The sequence below is a fragment of the Siphateles boraxobius genome, unplaced genomic scaffold, assembly GCF_051911475.1.
Source record: "Siphateles boraxobius isolate OS27281-9 unplaced genomic scaffold, OSU_SipBor_1 26, whole genome shotgun sequence".
NCBI lineage: Eukaryota > Metazoa > Chordata > Actinopteri > Cypriniformes > Leuciscidae > Siphateles > Siphateles boraxobius.
Window position 1 is genome coordinate 1,400,517 of NW_027508876.1, and position 17,446 is coordinate 1,417,962.

Below are 17,446 nucleotides of genomic sequence, written 5' to 3' on the forward strand. Positions count from 1 at the left end.
TCATTTTTTAACCTTGAGATAAACAGGCTTCATTGACACATTATACATGTTTAAGACCTTACAAAAAAAACTTTCACTTCCCTTATGGAAAAACAAGTACATTTTAGCATAAAAGACTATGAAAATAATATTGCATGTTATAGTTACAATTTATATTAAATGCAAGTAGCTGAACTTTAGAGCTTTATGACGCTTCATTTTTATATGTAATTTTTTTATTACTTCTATTGTCTTTGAAATATGGTTAATAAATGTACTACTCAATGAGGATAACCATTCTTTTGCTTGATGCTGCATCCTACAAGTTCATGACAACTATCATATAGATCAGCGCAACCTTTTATTTTCTAAAATGTTTTCTCAGTTTAGTTTAAAAGTGTACTTAAGTGTGTTAAGAAAGTCATTAAAGTGTACTTTCTTCAAGTGCACACCAGTGGCCTTTATTTAATTGATTATATATTATCTGCAAGTACAGTTTTTTTAATATATATTTTTTAAGATTTAAAGTATATTACAAGTGGACATACAATACAATCAAGTGCACTTCTATTTCACAAGGGTTGACATGCACAACGATAGGACTGTTTTCTGAGCTCATCTACCATATAGTTCCACCTCAAGAGGCCATATACAGCTTTACAGCTCACATAACACATTTTTTTGTGTGGAAAAAAAGAGCTTTAACAAAAAACAAGCTTCACATTTCTACTTGATATGCAAATGCATTACGATAAATTAGATTTTTGCTTCTTTTTACAAACTGATATACGAGTTTAAGTAATCTTCTATGGTATTTGAGCATTTACATACTTACAGAGTTTATATTGTGAGCACAGAACATTGTTTTAGGGGAGCACAATACATGACTTCATTTGTAAATATACACATCATGCTGCTCTCTATTTATTCCTCGTGTAATTTTTTTAAAGCTGATTCTTTGAAAAACACATCATCCACTCTGGGGGTGATCGAAATGTTTTGGCTTCACTTTTCAGGATGTGTGCGGCACACTTGATATAAGTCATCTAAATGCGTGTCCTTTACCTGAGGTGTAACTCTAGTTGGGAGTACAGGAACCGCAGCAAGGCTCGTCTAGTCGTGATTTCGGCATGGCAGTCGTTGACCACCAGGCCCTGGTCACTGATATATTCTCCATTAATGCATTTAGTGCCGGTTGCTAGCGCCACCACCTGGGCCTGTCTTAGATCCACACCTGATGAGCACAAACACACAAACACATATAGTCATCATCAGGGGTTACATTTGGATTTATTATGTGGGGGGGGGGGGGGGGGGGGGGTGCTCTAATTTTTTTTTTTGAAAAATAAACCATTAAATGGCACTTTCTGGAGAGTTTTGTGCAAAGAAATTGAGAAATTGAGTATTACATGATATGTGAAAAACTGCAAGGTTAAGAGCATATACTTTGCATTGTTGTAGTATCAACAGGTATTAGGGCATTTAGCATTTACATTACTGTTAATCAGTCATCACTTGATTACATGTTGTATTACCTTGTTATGATATAGTGACCCATACAATGTGCCAAACATAATGTGCCACATGAAGACAGCATATACGATTTGGGTCCACCTCACACAAACTTCCCTCGCCCATTCTCTCTCTTTACTACTACAACACACACACACACACACACACACACACACACACACACACACACACACACACACACACACACACACACACACACACACGCACGCGTACTCTGCATCATTTCACATCAAGGTATGCACAAGTCACAAAAATATAATCTATCCTTGTGGAAAGGTTGCTTGGTAGCTAAAAGTAGGTCTAGTCTTATATTTCTGCAATTCACACAGATCAAATACAAATATGATGACTGAATAGATTATTTTGAGTAGCCAGCTAGCAGTTCTCTTGGCAGTTGCTGATAATCCAGTGTCTGAAGTAAAATGCTCAAAACATCTCCTGAGAAAAATCACATGGTCAACCTAGTCTTGATTATTTAATTTAGATTTAGTCTTATTTTCCTTAACTTGTCATTCAGGGCCAGGGCCCTTTTTGTACATTTCTGGAACTTTTGCGCGCTTCCACATCCCGCGCAACTATGGATCTCCAAGGAACATTCATTATATATTGCTGCGTACATTTATCCGTGTCACCTAGATGCGCGTGCGCGAGCGGTGCGCGATCATGGTCGACTGACGAGATTGAGCAGCTGAACAAGAATATGGCCGTGTCCCGATTGTTCTCATCTCAGCTCCGCCGAGACAAAATAGACATGCCATTTCAAAAATCTTTCATTTATTGTCAGAAATATGTTTTCAAAAGCATCACTTTCATCAAATATTATGTGACATAATTTCCAGTAGGCAACTGACTGCAAACAGGCACATCAGGACACAAACGAGCAGGCGCCCCGCAGTGCCCCGGCCCAATTTAACCACTGGTTATCATATTGCAGCTTAATAATATTGGATCTGACAGCAGACTTACTGTGAGTAAGTGTTGACACAAATGTAATATGTGAAGAGACATTAGTCAGTCATAGGAGAGGTCATTTACATATACTGTACCTGTAGATTACTTAATGGGATAGTTAACACAAAAACAGAAATTCTGTCATCATTTACTCGCGCTCATGTTGTTCCAAACCTGAGTTTCTTTCTTCTGGTAACCAGACAGTCAACTTCTTTTGTGTTCAACAGAAGAAGAGACTCATACAGGTTTGGAAGCATTTGGATTTTAGGGTGAACTACCCCCTTTTAAAGATACAGTAACCTAAAACAACCTGCTTAATTCTAAATTTTTGACAATATTGTTAAAATATTCTTTTTTCCTAAAGAAATTAATACTTTTCCCCTAATGAAATGGGACTTCTTTTGTACGCGATGATGTCACGACACCCGCGGCCTCTGGGACGGTTTAAAACGATAACGTGGGTTAATAATGTTCTAAGGCGGTCATATTAAAAGACCAAACCCAGTAAACACCTCCGTCTTATTAGGACATTAAGCCACATTAAGCGTTTTCTTTACAGCGGTTTTCTAGGAGGAAAACGCTTAATGTGTAATTAAACATCTTGTTCATATTCTGGGCTCATCTGCTTTTCTGGACATGGTATGCTTTATTAGTATGGGGTTTACTGAGTTTAGTTTTAATATCACTGTCTAGAGTGTTAGAATATTATTAACCCATGTTAAACGTCCCAGAGGCTGCGAGTGTCATGACATCATCGCGTACAAAAGAAGTCCCATTTCATTGGCTAGGCGCCAACCAATAAAACGTCTTATCGCGTTAATATATCGGGAAAATAGTTGCAAAAGTCAAGGTGCGAAGATTTGAAACTGCAGTGACAGATTTGAGAAGTTGCAAATGCCTAATTCTAGTTCTCAACATTCAACTTCAAATTTTTATTTTTCAGGTTTTTACGTTGGAGCTGTGAGTGTAAAATTTTACCATACACGTACGAATACCTATTTGTACAAGTTCTCAAATTTACATCTACATGCTCCCGAGTTTTGCTACTCTTTCACCCATACTTCTAACTATAAGATTTCTAGCCACAGTTGCACGCTGCACATCTGCATTTGCATACTTGCATCGAGTGTTTCTGTCTTAAGGATCAGAGAGAAAACACTCCAGATTTGATGCAAGAAAAGGACATGACCGTTTAAAACACAAGCAGCACACAACTATAAATTCTGCTGTAGTCCACAGTAAAAGCTGTTCTTTTGCTGATGTTGTCTACACAAAGAATGAGTAACTGGTCATCAGTGAACAAAAGCTTTCCTGTGACATTTTCATCGGCCACAGCGAGACAAAACCCACAACCCCGGCACAAAGCGTGTCCACCTGCCACGTCCCGCTGTACCTGTCCCGCAGCTGCTCGACCCGATACGGAGGATTTCTGCACTGAGAACAGCTCAAGCGTGTGAGCCGATGTCTCAGCATGCTTAACCATAAAGCTCTGTGTGCTGGAAAAAAATATATCTCCCCATCGCTTCAAAACTGTAGTGTTCAGTGCCTCATGCAGACCTGCAGGCTAGAGGCAACATATGAGCTTTTATCAGTCGGGACCCAGACGGAATTGCACACCGTGGCCCGGCCACCACCAGCCTGGCAATAACAATAATAAAAACTAATATTGAGGTGGGGTTAAAGGCATAGCCTTTGAAATCCATTCTTCCACCTTTCGCTGCTTGCTGAAGCGAGAGAGTGTCAGAGAGGAGAGACCGTGGGAAGAGGAGAAATAGATGAAACGCAGGCCAGAAGAAAAGAGAGACTGGGTCCAAATGAGTCATAACTCCAGATCGAAGCGGTCAATAGCTCATTTTTTTCATACTTGTTAATATCGGGTTTATGGGACTTTCTAACTGTGAAAAACTACATGTATGCAGATAAAAAAAGACTTTAAAAGGTTAGTTCACGAAGAAATGAAACTTATACACAACCTCATGTATGACTTATTTTCTTCTGGAGAACAAAAAGAGAAGTCTAGCGGTCATGTGGTGTAACCATTAAATAAAAAAGCAAGAGAATATTTTCTTAAACTGTGAATACATGTGTGTGTGTACATCTCCTAATCATTATTTTTCAAAAAAAAAAAAAGGTTATAAAAAAAGGTCAAATTATCTGTTATTTGACCTTAACACAAAAGTTATGAAAGTCAGCAGGGGTCTGTATGTTTCTGCATGCAAATTATGAAGTTAATTAAATGTGTGTATATATATTTATATTAAGAAAATGTGTGTGAAAACACACACACACACACACACACACAAAATATATACACAAATATACACACATTTTTAAAGAAACAAATAATTGTGTTCAGCAAGGACAAATTGAATTAAATTTATAAGACATGTGTAATGTTTCAAGAGATTATCTGAACTGTTTATTCATCAAAGAATCCGGAAAAAAATGTATCATGGTTTTTACAAAACTATTGCAGCACAACCGTTTTCAACATGATTTTGATAATCAGAAATGTTTCTTGAGCATCAAATCATCATATCAGAATGATTTCTGAAGGATCATGTGACTCTGAAGACTGGAGTAATGATGCTGAAAATTCATTGAGGGAAAAGAGATTCCTTTAACTCCAGGGAAAATAAATCCTCGAGGAAAACAGTGCAGCTGTCCAGCAATAAACCATTACAATGAGTTATGTTTTACTGTTCACACACTATTAGATGAACTCAACCTTTCCATCTATCAAAGACCAACCCAAACGTCCCAAATGTTCCTCTGAAGGCTAAAGCCAGCTGGTTCTGCATGGTCTCCACTTGCCTTACCTGATCTATCCCAGCATGCATTGGTACAGAGCACAGCATGCCCACGTTTTGTGTTAAGGCATCTTTATTAAACAATCCCCAACAGCAAAAACACTTTCTAGAAAAAAAAGTTAAAAGGCCCAAAGCACCACATCCTCCCAGTCTGGTCTCTCCATGCTGTTCCATTTAATGATAGTTTAGATCAATCTGGTGATGGCAGAGAGAAAGAAAAGAGAGTGTGTAGTAATTTCTCTCTGTACCGGCATGAAATTGTTGTAAAGGCTCTTCTCTCGGTGTGTGTGGGTGGAAAGGCCTGTGGGCACTGCTGCTTTTAGAAGAGCAATAATCATCAACATCTCTGAGAAAGCACATTGTGCCAGTGAAGTGGGTACAAAGGCAAACAACCTGGATGTGAACATGACTGCCACTCTCTTTACCCTTCAGTAGACCGCTGTGTGAAGAAGAGGAAAGAGAACAGCACAGTATCAAAGGACAAAAGACATGCACTGTACTGGGAACAACTCACCTTGTTATCAAAAAATCAGAATTTACTGAAAAAGTAGTCAGATTTAACCCTTTAAAGGGTGATATGAAATAATAGTCACTTTTAAATGGTTTATTGAACCTTTTGGCTTTACCGCGCTTATTACTTTTATAAAACAGTTGTTCCACATACTTGGCAAGGTTTCATAAAATAAACAAAAATGTAATGTTATTGTACTTTGGTAATGTAGTTCTTCAGAAGCCGAAGTTACTTTTAAAAGTAATGCATTACAATATTGCATAACTAATTGCGTTACTTAATTACTTTTTATAGAAAGTAATTTGATTCATTACTTTTTCTTACCTTGGCCGGGCTTGCTTTTTTGCTTTTTGACAACAACAAAAAATGTTTATTTTTGGAAATAAATGAAAGGAATAATCCTCCGGCTGAAGGAAATGCAAATTCACGCCTATAGAGCGGAGGGCGCAGCTCAAACTAACTCTTCAGCTGTTCAGCCATTCTGGATCGCAGAAGAATAGGACGTAGGAGAAGAGTGATCAACTCTCTTACTACAGCAATATTTTTATTTTTTAGAAGATCATTTTTGCTCAATAGCTCATTAGTATGCCTGAATTGGATCATCAAAGGGCAGCAGCAAAGACATTGGTTAATAAATTGAGATTAATCCTCTGGGGACTAAACTCTTTTTGGTCCGTTTTCTCTATTTTTACATTTGCGCTTATAAACTATATGTAATGGAGATGGAACACTATTTGTTTTGTATCTATGGATTCAGAAGACCCTAAGCTAACATAAGTACACATGTAATATGTTTATAAAGGAAGTATGAGTGAAAATGTACAATAAACTAGAGAATTTCAAAAACGGAAATTCGATTTTTGGCATTTATTTCTGAAAATCACACATCACACAACAATATAGTGAACAGTTTTTCACTAAAAAAAAAACGTTTGCTTTCTGTCGTCTCTGCCACTCAACGCTGTTTGTGTAATAGTATATAGTACCACCCCTTGCAAGGCTACAGAGTCCTCCGATTTGCTAGAATACGTCATGGTAACCTTCCTCTGATTGGGTAAGAAAAATATTCCTCCATCGGCAATTTTTCCATTGGTTGTTGCTCGTGAATCTGCCAAACAACATCGATTTCATTGGCCTTTGATGAAGTGGTATTGCGCAACAAGGAAGTGTGTATACAAGCCGGGTAAATTGTTATCACTGTTTACAGCGGAATCTGAGGAACACGGCAAAAAAGACCGCTACTCTCTATCATTAATAGTTTTTAAGATAATTACACATTTGTAAAAGTATGCCATTTTTGGCAGTACCGCCCAATCCGTCCCCAGAGGGTTTAATACATAAAGTGTGTAATTTAATTATTGCAGTTTTATGTAATATTAAGTTTGCATTTCAATATCTATCATACTACAACATCTATCATGTTTACACGGTGCACACAACGTCTCAGCACCTTTACTGTCGATTGTTCTGAACATGGAGACAGGAGAGCTGTCAGTCAATAAGTGGGAAAACAAAATAAATTGAGTTACTTATTTGAAAAAGTAACTCAGATATATATAAGTAATGCATTACTTTACTAGTTACTTGGGAAAAGTAATCTGACTACGTAAGTAATACTGATGTAATGCGGTCATGGCTTCGAACGCGCCATAACCATGCAATCTATGATAATATGGATCTCACACTCGAGGAGGAAAAACAGCTCAATTTTATTCAGAGGCCCAAATGGAGTAAAAATATGCTTTTGGAGCAGATTTTGTTGTTTATTTGGCCAAAAGTAAGATGAAATTCTGATGTTTGTAATGAAAAAAGCATTTAAAAATCAGTTGTCACTCTATTTCTCCCAACAATATGTCTTAGTAAGATGATATTTAAATGCTTGGTTTTATGAACTCAGAGTTTTAAAACATACAATGCAAAGCAATACAATGATGTTTATATCTTTGAGAGATGAACAAATAAATGTTCCTGATGGATCATATTTGTTATATTTTAACAAGCTTTAAAAAAAAAAGCAAAGAAAGAAAAGTAATGTACATCAATGAGATTTTATATATTGTATATTGTTTATATATTGTAATACATTAATTGATATAGTATACAATTGTTTTAATTAAAAATATATTTTATTAATAAATTCTACAGACTAAAAACAATTGTAAACTTTATTTATGAAAAAGCAACAAGAAATGTTCTAATAATCTTAAATAATGTTCTAAGGCCTCTAACATTCACCACTGATTTGCCGTCACAAGACACCAAATTGCACCCGATTCATAAAAAGTGGCATATACAGTGATATTCCACTGTGAACTGTCGGTGCTAGACACTATTCATCAGCACATGGGTCACTCTAGTGGAGGACTGTCAGGGGAAGCCCATATGCTGATATGAGCTTAATAAGCATCATTACCCCCACATTTTCTAAATGAGTTTTGTTTCGCACAACAAGGAAAGAATGCAGTTCATCAGCTTCTTTATGAGGCCATCAAATCATAAGGAATCATTAGATGGGTTTTTATGCGTACTCTGCTTTAGGAGGTCTAACTACCATATTGGATTGGATGGGCACAGTATATTTTGGTTAAAAAAAAAAACGCAGAAAGCGATTATTACTGAAAATTTATGAATTTGCATTAAACGTATTTTCTTCAGGGGTAAAGCAAATGGCCGAGGTCATCATCTACCAAGTCATTTACATGCCATTAGGAATAAAGAGGCTCGTGAATCGATCTTTTACAAGTTGGTCTTGCGTGTTAAAATGTTTGAATATTAAATGAGGTCAAAATGGTGCACATCATCACCATTTAACAAATTGTGTTCCAGAGATAATTCCCACCGGAAACCATTGAGCAAATAGGGCACGCTTATATAAAATTATATGATTAGAGAATGAGCTTTATCTACAAAAACAGACTAAATAAACTGTATTATCACTGTTAAAATATTGAATCTTACTTGCTGACAAATATTGTTAACTGTGTTAATTTTCTATAGCAGTTCCACATTTGTTGACTGCATTTCCATATTATTCCACCATGTTTCCTCTGAATTATGAAGTTTAAAATGATCAATTAACATCAAGGCTAGCATAACTACACATTCGACATTGCATTTACATGAATATCTAGAAAAATGACTGTGGTTTGTGAAACTGGCGAATGCTGAATGGGGAATAAAATGCCATTTTGTCGTGATGCCACATAACAAGAAAACTTTTCAGACCCTTGGTTGAATTTAATATGTATTTTTCCAACATAGAAATCAGTCTTTCCACTTCTGAATTGCTCTAAACACAATCATCTGTTCTCCAAATGTGGAAACAGACATGTTTGGTTCCCTTTACCAGCCTAACTGTGCATCTGATGTTCAAAACCCAGTCTCCCAGCATCCGCACTGTGCCTGGCTGAAATACGATTACGCACCATCTGATTCAAGCGGTGTCTGTTTCTTTTACGTTATCAGATGAAATAATCCAATAAGAGTCTTGTGAGAAGCACTCTCGCTCAGGTTATGAATCCCTCTGCGAAAGTCCCGCGGTTCAAAGTTGGACCCGCATTAATATTCCAACGGTGCGTGTGCCAGTCTAAAAGATTCAATAGATGCTCAAAGAGCAGTGAACAGAACCCCTAGTGTTTCTGTCAAGTTTGTGTGTCTGCTCGCCTGCCACAAATTCTTGGGCACCGACGTCTGGATCTTTGAAGATAACAGTCTTAATAAACATGCTCTGCAATTACTGTGAGGCAGACAGAGCTGAGAGAAGGAGAGAAAGAAAGAGACAGACAGAGCAGCGAGGACAGGGATTAGGTCAGATCTTACTGAAGTCTAAATTGATGAGCTGTGGTCTTCAAAAGAAAAACTTGATACTGATCCTGCAATGACTCCTGAAAGCCTCCAGCTGTGTCTTACACAAACACATTGAAACATCGTGCCAACCTTTCACTGCTAGTCAACTAAGCTGTTTTAACTCATCATGGGATATATACTGTACAGTATATACTAGCAACAATAGACCATTAAATACCAAAATGGGATAAAAAGCAAGTATCACCATTGTTTATACTTGGGGTTAGTGATTTAAACCACTAACCCTAAATATTAAATCGCTCCGGTTTCTGCAATTAATCGTGTTCATGGTTTGACATTAACAACCACCAAAAGAGTGTGTATTTCAGCAGTGGCGTGTAACGCAGTCACTCCTACTAGCCACTTTGGAGAGTTGAATTTTATATATAATATATACATTTTTCAATTGTACTCTTTTAAAAAGTTATCTGAAATAATAAACTAAGTGCAATGCAGTGTTGTCAAAAATTTAGATTTTTCGATACAAATATATACAACGCTTTCCGACACTCATTTTCCGCGGAAAAGATACGCAATACCAGCTGCTCTTTCTCTCTCTCTCATCTCTCCAACAGCGAGTGACACACAAACCCGCCTCCACTCACTCACTCGTTTCATTTGCTCTGGATGATTGTTGGTGTTACAGGGCTTGATTTTCAGCGTAGGATTGTGCGTATTGCACATAATTTTACTCAGTCCTGCAGATTTTGTGCTCACACCCAAAGAGTGGCACATAAAGCACTAAATTGAGTTCTTTTTCACTGCTTATTGTGCTTAAACAGTCAAATACACACAACATAATGTCAAAATGCCAGTCTTGGCAAGTATTCACGTAAACAAGTTATGTTTTAAATGAACGTAAACAGTTGAGAAAGAAAACGCATGTGTAACAGTATAATGGGTCCATGTGTCAGGTCTTAAAGTGACAGCAGCCAAATATTCCTGCTGCCAAATAATGAGATAATATCAAAAAATATCTATATGGCAGTTTTCCCCCATGGTATCGATGTCCAAATTGTGGCCAGTGAAAATGCTGAGTGGCTAGTAACTTTGGAAAACCACTAGCCACAGTGGCTGGTGAGCAAAAAGGTTAATGTCAAGCCCTGATCGTGATTAATGGCAAAACATTACCACTAGTAATCATAAATACATTTTCACACAGATTATCCAAATGAAAGTGGAAACAACATAAAAACAGTGTTTTAAATATTTGATATGTTTAATGGCATCTTTTTCACTAAGCACTTTGAATGAAGGCCAGTATCACTGATATAATATTGACACTGATGCCTCTAAAAATAAGGTAAAATTAGTAATTATAGCAATTCAATATTACCGTACTAAAGCCAGGCATACACTGTTAATTATTATATTGTTTTTATTTATCATTTATTACCAATTACAGAACTTTTAATTCAAGTGAACTTAAACAATATTCACAAAAAACATTATAAAAATAATGTTGCATTTAGCTTTTGTGTAGTGTGTTAAACACGTTAAACAGCAAGCATTAATAGCAGTTATTCTCCCCACCCCTACTATATATTAAACATTGGTAACTTGTCCCACATCATTAGTTATATGGACTGAATCTTTGTGATTTTTATCCGGTGGAAAAAGCAAACACTACACCTACACATACAACACACTAGCAACAACCTAAAAATGCCTTTTCAACAACCACATTGCAGCACACCAATAACCACGTCTAGTGTTGTAGCTTTGCACATGCGACCAAACATTTTCTTCAGAGAATGTAAAATTCAAAAGTTAAAATCTAAAGGGAAAGCTATATAAAAGTGCAAAAAAAAGGGCTGTTTATAAACAGGTTTCTCAAACACTTTCCCCCAGTCTGCTATTGGTCAGACTGCATACACTGAACCCATGTCATTGGTTGAGCTGTTGCTATAGTCAAGCTGATTGGATGCTTAAACTAATAACAGTGTTTTGATGGTGCCACAGTGCTTGTACCTTTCATGAATGACTTATAGTTGACGCAGAATATAAATCTGGGATAAGGGTACTTATTATAACTTTGGAAAAACATACATACATCACCTTTAATATTGTTCTAAAAAGCAACAACAACAACCCAAGACCTTCATTGCCAGTAAATCGTTTAGTCTATTCTTTGACTTCTCTTTGAATACTTTTTCTGATATATGTGCATCTTTGTCTGTTGATGTTTCGCAGGTGATAACGTACTAAATATTTCATACAAAGCTCCACACTCAGAGGATACACAGAGACTTAAAGGTGCTTTCTCTCCCTTTATTGAACTTCTTAAATAATTCACAGACCGATTGAAATGATGCCATACCTCTGGTCATGACGATGCCCGCTAGGCCTTTGTGACGCGCGTGCAGATGCGAGGAGCAGCCGGCCAGCTCTGTGTATTTCTCTCGCACCAGGTGGAAGATTGCATCAGCAAACTCCTGCAATACACAACAGGTTCTTGGTAAGTTTGATTCCTTATTTAAACACATTCATATGGATGCCATTTTGGTGTTCATGTAGCATATTGCACTGCACAGTACTTAAAACATTTTGTTGTATCTTCCAAAAATAATTTAAATTTGCAAACATCAATTTTCCAGATCATCTCCAGGTTATCTAAACTCAAATGTGAATGCATTTGAAAAAATAATTATTTCCTTGAAAAAAACAAACAAACAAAAAAAAAACATATCTGAAACAAATTTAAATTGCACAAAAAACAGAATTTAAATTCCTTCATATTTTCAAAGTATAAAGTTTTGTGACATGTCTAAATATTTGAATGTACTGCTAAGTATTAATAAAATGAAATGTTAATATCTGACCATATTATTTGATACGGCAATGTTACTGCTACAACATTTTGATTAGAAATAACTTGGCTTTATTCAGACAGGATATTGCATAATAGAAATTTTAACAGGCCATAAATCATATATATGAAGCATATTTAATTGCAAATCAATTAAATTCAGCGAATAGATTTGCTATTCCATGATCACACAATGACTTTGCCTGTAGCATTTTTTCCCCCCATCACACCAACATGGTGACCCAATTAATTTGTGTCAAAACATCGGCCATCAATAGAGTAATTGGAAGGCGAAGAGACCACGGGCGTGCTCATAGTCAGACGTTTATCTGAGACACTTTCACTAATGGAACAGCGTGATTAGTTTGGTGGCGTCTCAAATGGACCATCTGTCCATCGCTCTGAGCTCAGGGTTGAGGCCGCCAGGCTGAAAAATAACCTGGATCCTGTGTTTGCATTCAACAGACGGGCTTCGGCCCAATCCTGCCCTGTACAGCTGTTCCCGAACCTGTGCGTTTAGACATTTCATACCAAGTCCACAACTGATGCTATTATGTTGCTGTGGCAATTAGTGGCTTATGGAGGCAAGCACATTTTCATGCAGTACATACACACACAGATGCACCTCTTTACTGAGGATGTTCACAGTATGTAGCGCTGATGAACTGATTGAAACACAACAGGAATGTGCCTGCTTATGGACCCTGCATGAAATTACTGTCATGACAACTCTCGAAGTGTTTGGCATGGTAATGGGGATGACAATGTTGATATGTTTTGGTGGAATAGATCTACTATGCTGCTACTGCAGAGTACGGGATTTGCTACTGTCTATACACAGACGTGCTGCTCCTGTACAATTTAGCATACATTAATTACCCGTAGCACATCTATACAGGTGGAGCTGGGGAAGGTGGAGGGTTTCTGAACGAGTGCTGCACTGCTATAGCAAATGCTGATCGAGTATTTAAAAGGTTGAGAAGCGAGCTCATTGGCTACCGATACAGCAGGAACCAATCAGCTGTGCCCTAAAGAGAATGATGTGATTGCAAGCAGATTTAGTTAAGGACCTGTCAGTCTGCGGAATCTAGAGTTTCATGACAGAACTTTGTATTTAGCAAAAAAGCACAAAAATATAAATGCTATTTTATATGTATTTATATGTAAATAGACACTCACTGATACATATCAATGCATGGCCAACTGTATTTTAATTATGAAAAATCCATCTATGAAATCTTTATTATAAGTTTACATTTTAAATTATAGATGTAAAGTGGTTTTTGTTTTAGAAACAGTCCATTGTGGTATTATATAAATAAATAAATAAATGAATATATATATATATATAGTATAGTATGCTACATGAAAACGTCTCGGTTACGTATGTAACCCTCGTTCCCTGAGTAGGGAACGGAGACGTTACATCGGATGACGACGAATGGGGTTTCGCTTAGAACACCTATCGACTTCGAGTATTACAAAACGAGCCAATGGCAAAGAAATGCCATGGGTCTGCGGAATTTGCATAGCGTATCTCCGCCTTACCTCGTGGGTATAAAAGGAGGACGCCGGTAACAGGCAGATATGTTTCTTCGCTGAGGAGCCAAGACTGAGCTCAGGCGATCCCCGCGGTACAGCGGAAAGTGGCAGGAAGACGTAACGTCTCCGTTCCCTACTCAGGGAACGAGGGTTACATACGTAACCGAGACGTTCCCTTTCATTGTCACTCCGAGTTACGTCGGATGACGACGAATGGGGTTACCAGTCTAATCACGCCACCTTCTCAGCTGTCTTCCAGTGCCCTGCGTAAATCTGAGATCCCTCTCGTGAGACTGGCACGGACGAAGGACTCCTATTTAGCACAGGAATACCAAGGTACACTGGGGAGCATATCCCAAAGTTTAGGGGAAATATGCAATTACTGCCAACCCAGAGGGGGGGACTTAGAAAGTACACATATGACCCTGAGGGATGCATATGGAAAACACTGGGGTGTCCAGCCGCAGGTGGAATATTTCAACCCCAGGGGTGGCAAGGAGGCTTGCCAAGGGAAAGACACATGCTCCGAGCTTACAGTGGAAATACACATGTGGGGGTCGCTTCAGGGGAGGGACCATGCACACGGGAGGCACCTAGCCGACGCACAGGCAATAGACACTGGCGCCAACGTCAGGAGTGCTGGAGGAACTCAGGGCTTTCGGGGAAGCTCACCTGAGGAGAATATCGCACATATCCAGTCCGTGGAGTGGAATGGTGAGCAAGCGAAGACACCTGAGCGGGTCCAGTACTAGCTGGTTGAAGCGAGTACATGGGAGGACACTGGCTCCACTCGGAGATTGTAGAATCTGGCCAATGTGTTAGGTGTCACCCAGCCTGCAGCTCTGCAGATGTCTGTTAGCGAGGCGCCATGCGCTAGAGCCCAAGAGGATGCCACACTCCTGGGTGGAGTGCGCAGTCACACCAAGGGGGCACGGTCGACCTTGCTGCTGGTATGCCAAAGCAATGGCGTCCACTATCCAGTGAGACAACCTTTGCTTGGAGAGAGCCTTTCCCTTCAGCTTCCCACCATAACAGACAAAGAGCTGGTCTGAGGTCCTGAAACACTGCGTCCTGTCTACATAGGCTCGGAGTGCGCGAACTGGACAGAGCAGTTCCAAGGCTGGGTCTGCCTCCTCCGGGGGCAGCGTTTGTAGGTTCACCACCTGGTCCCGGAAGGGAGTGGTAGGAGCCTTGGGCACATATCCAGGCCGGGGTCTCAGGATCACGTGAGAGTAAGCCGGCCCGAACTCCAGGCACGCTTCGTCAACGGAGAATGTGTGCAGGTCCCCTACCCTCTTGATGGAGGCCAGTGCAACCAGGAGCGCTGTCTTCATAGACAGGAATTTAAGCTCGACTGATTGCAGGGGCTCAAATGGAGCACTCTTCAGGGCAGTTAGAACCACTGAGAGGTCCCAAGAGGGAACGAGAGGAGGGCGAGGCGGATTTAGTCTCCTCGCTCCTCTCAGGAACCTGATAACCAGGTCATGCTTCCCCACCGACTTACCTTCGATGAGGTCATGGTGTGCGGCAATAGCGGCAACGTAGACCTTCAGGGTGGAGGGAGACAGCCTTCGCTCCAGCCCCTGTTGAAGGAAGGAAAGCACAACGCTGATCGAGCATCTCCGGGGATCTTCTCGGTGAGAAGAGCACCAGCTGACGAAGAGGTTCCACTTCAACGCATAGACGTGTCACGTGGACGACGCCCTAGCGGAAGTGATGGTAGCCACCAACGCTGGTGGAAGGGTACTCAAACCTGCCTCGTCCCATGTGGAGGTTCCACACGTGGAGGTTCCAGAGATCGGGATGAGGGTGCCATAGGGTGCTTCCTCAGAGGGATCGGCCAGGGAGGTGCTGTCGCGAGGAGTACTAGTTCGGAGAAGCAGGTCCGGGCGGGCCAGTACGGAGCGACCAGAATGACCTGCTCCTCGTCCTCCCTGACCTTGCGCAAGGTCTGCGCAAGAAGGCTCACTGGGGGAAACGCATACTTGCGGCCCTGCGGCCAGCTGTGCACCAGAGCATCCGTGCCGAGCGTGCCCTCGGTCAGGGAATAAAACTGGGCGCAATGGGTCGAGTCGTGGGAGGCCAACAGATCTATCTGTGCGTCCCCGAACTGGTCCCAAATCAGCTGGACCGACTGGGGATGGAGTCGCCATTCTCCAGGGAGTGGCTGAAGCCGTGAGAGCTCGTCGACTGCACAGTTCAGGGCTCCGGGGATATAAATGGCATGAAGCGACCTCAGATGCTTCTGACTCCATATGAGGAGGTGGTGAGCGAGTTGCGACATACGGCGGGAGCGTAGACCACCTTGATGGTTGATGTACGCTACAGTGGCGGTATTGTCTGAGCGGACTAGTACGTATTGATTCTTGAGCACGGCCCGGAAGCGGCGCAAAGCAAGACGTACGGCCAGCAACTCGAGGCAATTGACATGCCAGAGGCGACGGGGTCCTGTCCAGGAGCCCGCGGCAGCACGCCCATTGCACATGGCACCCCACCCCGTGGAGGAGGCATCTGTCGTTACAACAACATGCCGCGAAGCTCGTTCCAGGGGCACTCCGGCCCGTAGAAAACTGAGGTTCGACCACGGGGTGAAGGTCTGACGGCAGGTCGGAGTAACTGTTACTCGGAGGGTGCCGTTGCCATGCCCACCTCGGGACTCGGTCGCGAAGTCAAAGCTGAAGCGGTCTCATATGAAGCAATCCGAGCGGCGTTGCCGCGGCTGCAGAAGCCATAAACCCCAGGAGCCTCTGAAAAAGTTTCAGTGGAACCGCACTCTTGCCCTCGAACTGTCTCAGGCAAGTCAGCAGTGACTGCGCGCGCTCGCTCGTAAGCTGCGCGGACATGGCGACCGAGTCGATATCCATACCGAGAAAAGAGATCCTGTGCACGGGGCAAAGTTTGCTCTTCTCCCAGTTGACCCGAAGGCCCAGACGAGCTAGGTGCCGAAGCACTAGGTCCCTGTGTTCGCAAACCTGAACTCGAGAGTGAGCTATGATCAGCCAGTCGTCGATATAACTCAGGATGCGAACCCCGTGTTCCCGAAGGGGAACAAGGGCAGCCTCGACGACCTTCCTGAAGATGCGAGGAGACAGGGCTAGCCCGAAAGGGAAAACCGCGTACTGGATGCCTGCCCCTCGAAAGAAAACCGAAGGAACGGTCTGTGTCAAGGAGAATGGAGACATGAAAGTAGGTGTCCTTCAGGTCGATCGCTGCAAACCAATCCTTGGGCCGTATGCATTCGAAAATGCGTTTGAGCATCTTGAACGGCATCTTGTGAAGGGAGCGGTTCAGCACGCGCAAGTCCAGGATAGGCCGTAACCCACCGGTTTTCTTGGGGACAATGAAGTAGGGGCTGTAGAAGCCGGACCTCATCTCGGCTGGAGGGACAGTCTCGATTGCACCCTTCGCCAGCAGGGTGGCAATCTCTGCTCTCATGATGGGGGCATAGCCACCGACAAAAGTGGA

The 17,446-nt window shown here is 41.0% G+C and overlaps 1 protein-coding gene across 1 annotated transcript in view; it reads right to left on the minus strand.

Annotated features, from left to right (window-relative positions):
- The window catches only part of adarb2 (adenosine deaminase RNA specific B2 (inactive)), a 223,360-nt gene that overhangs the window by 26,366 nt on the left and 179,548 nt on the right, over positions 1 to 17,446 (minus strand). Inside the window, exons 4-5 of the mRNA XM_077244108.1 lie at positions 11,951 to 12,065; positions 1,045 to 1,213 (exon numbers count right to left, since the gene is read on the minus strand). Coding sequence (XP_077100223.1) covers positions 1,045 to 1,213; positions 11,951 to 12,065 — 284 coding nt within the window. The remainder of the gene's footprint in view (positions 1 to 1,044; positions 1,214 to 11,950; positions 12,066 to 17,446) is intronic.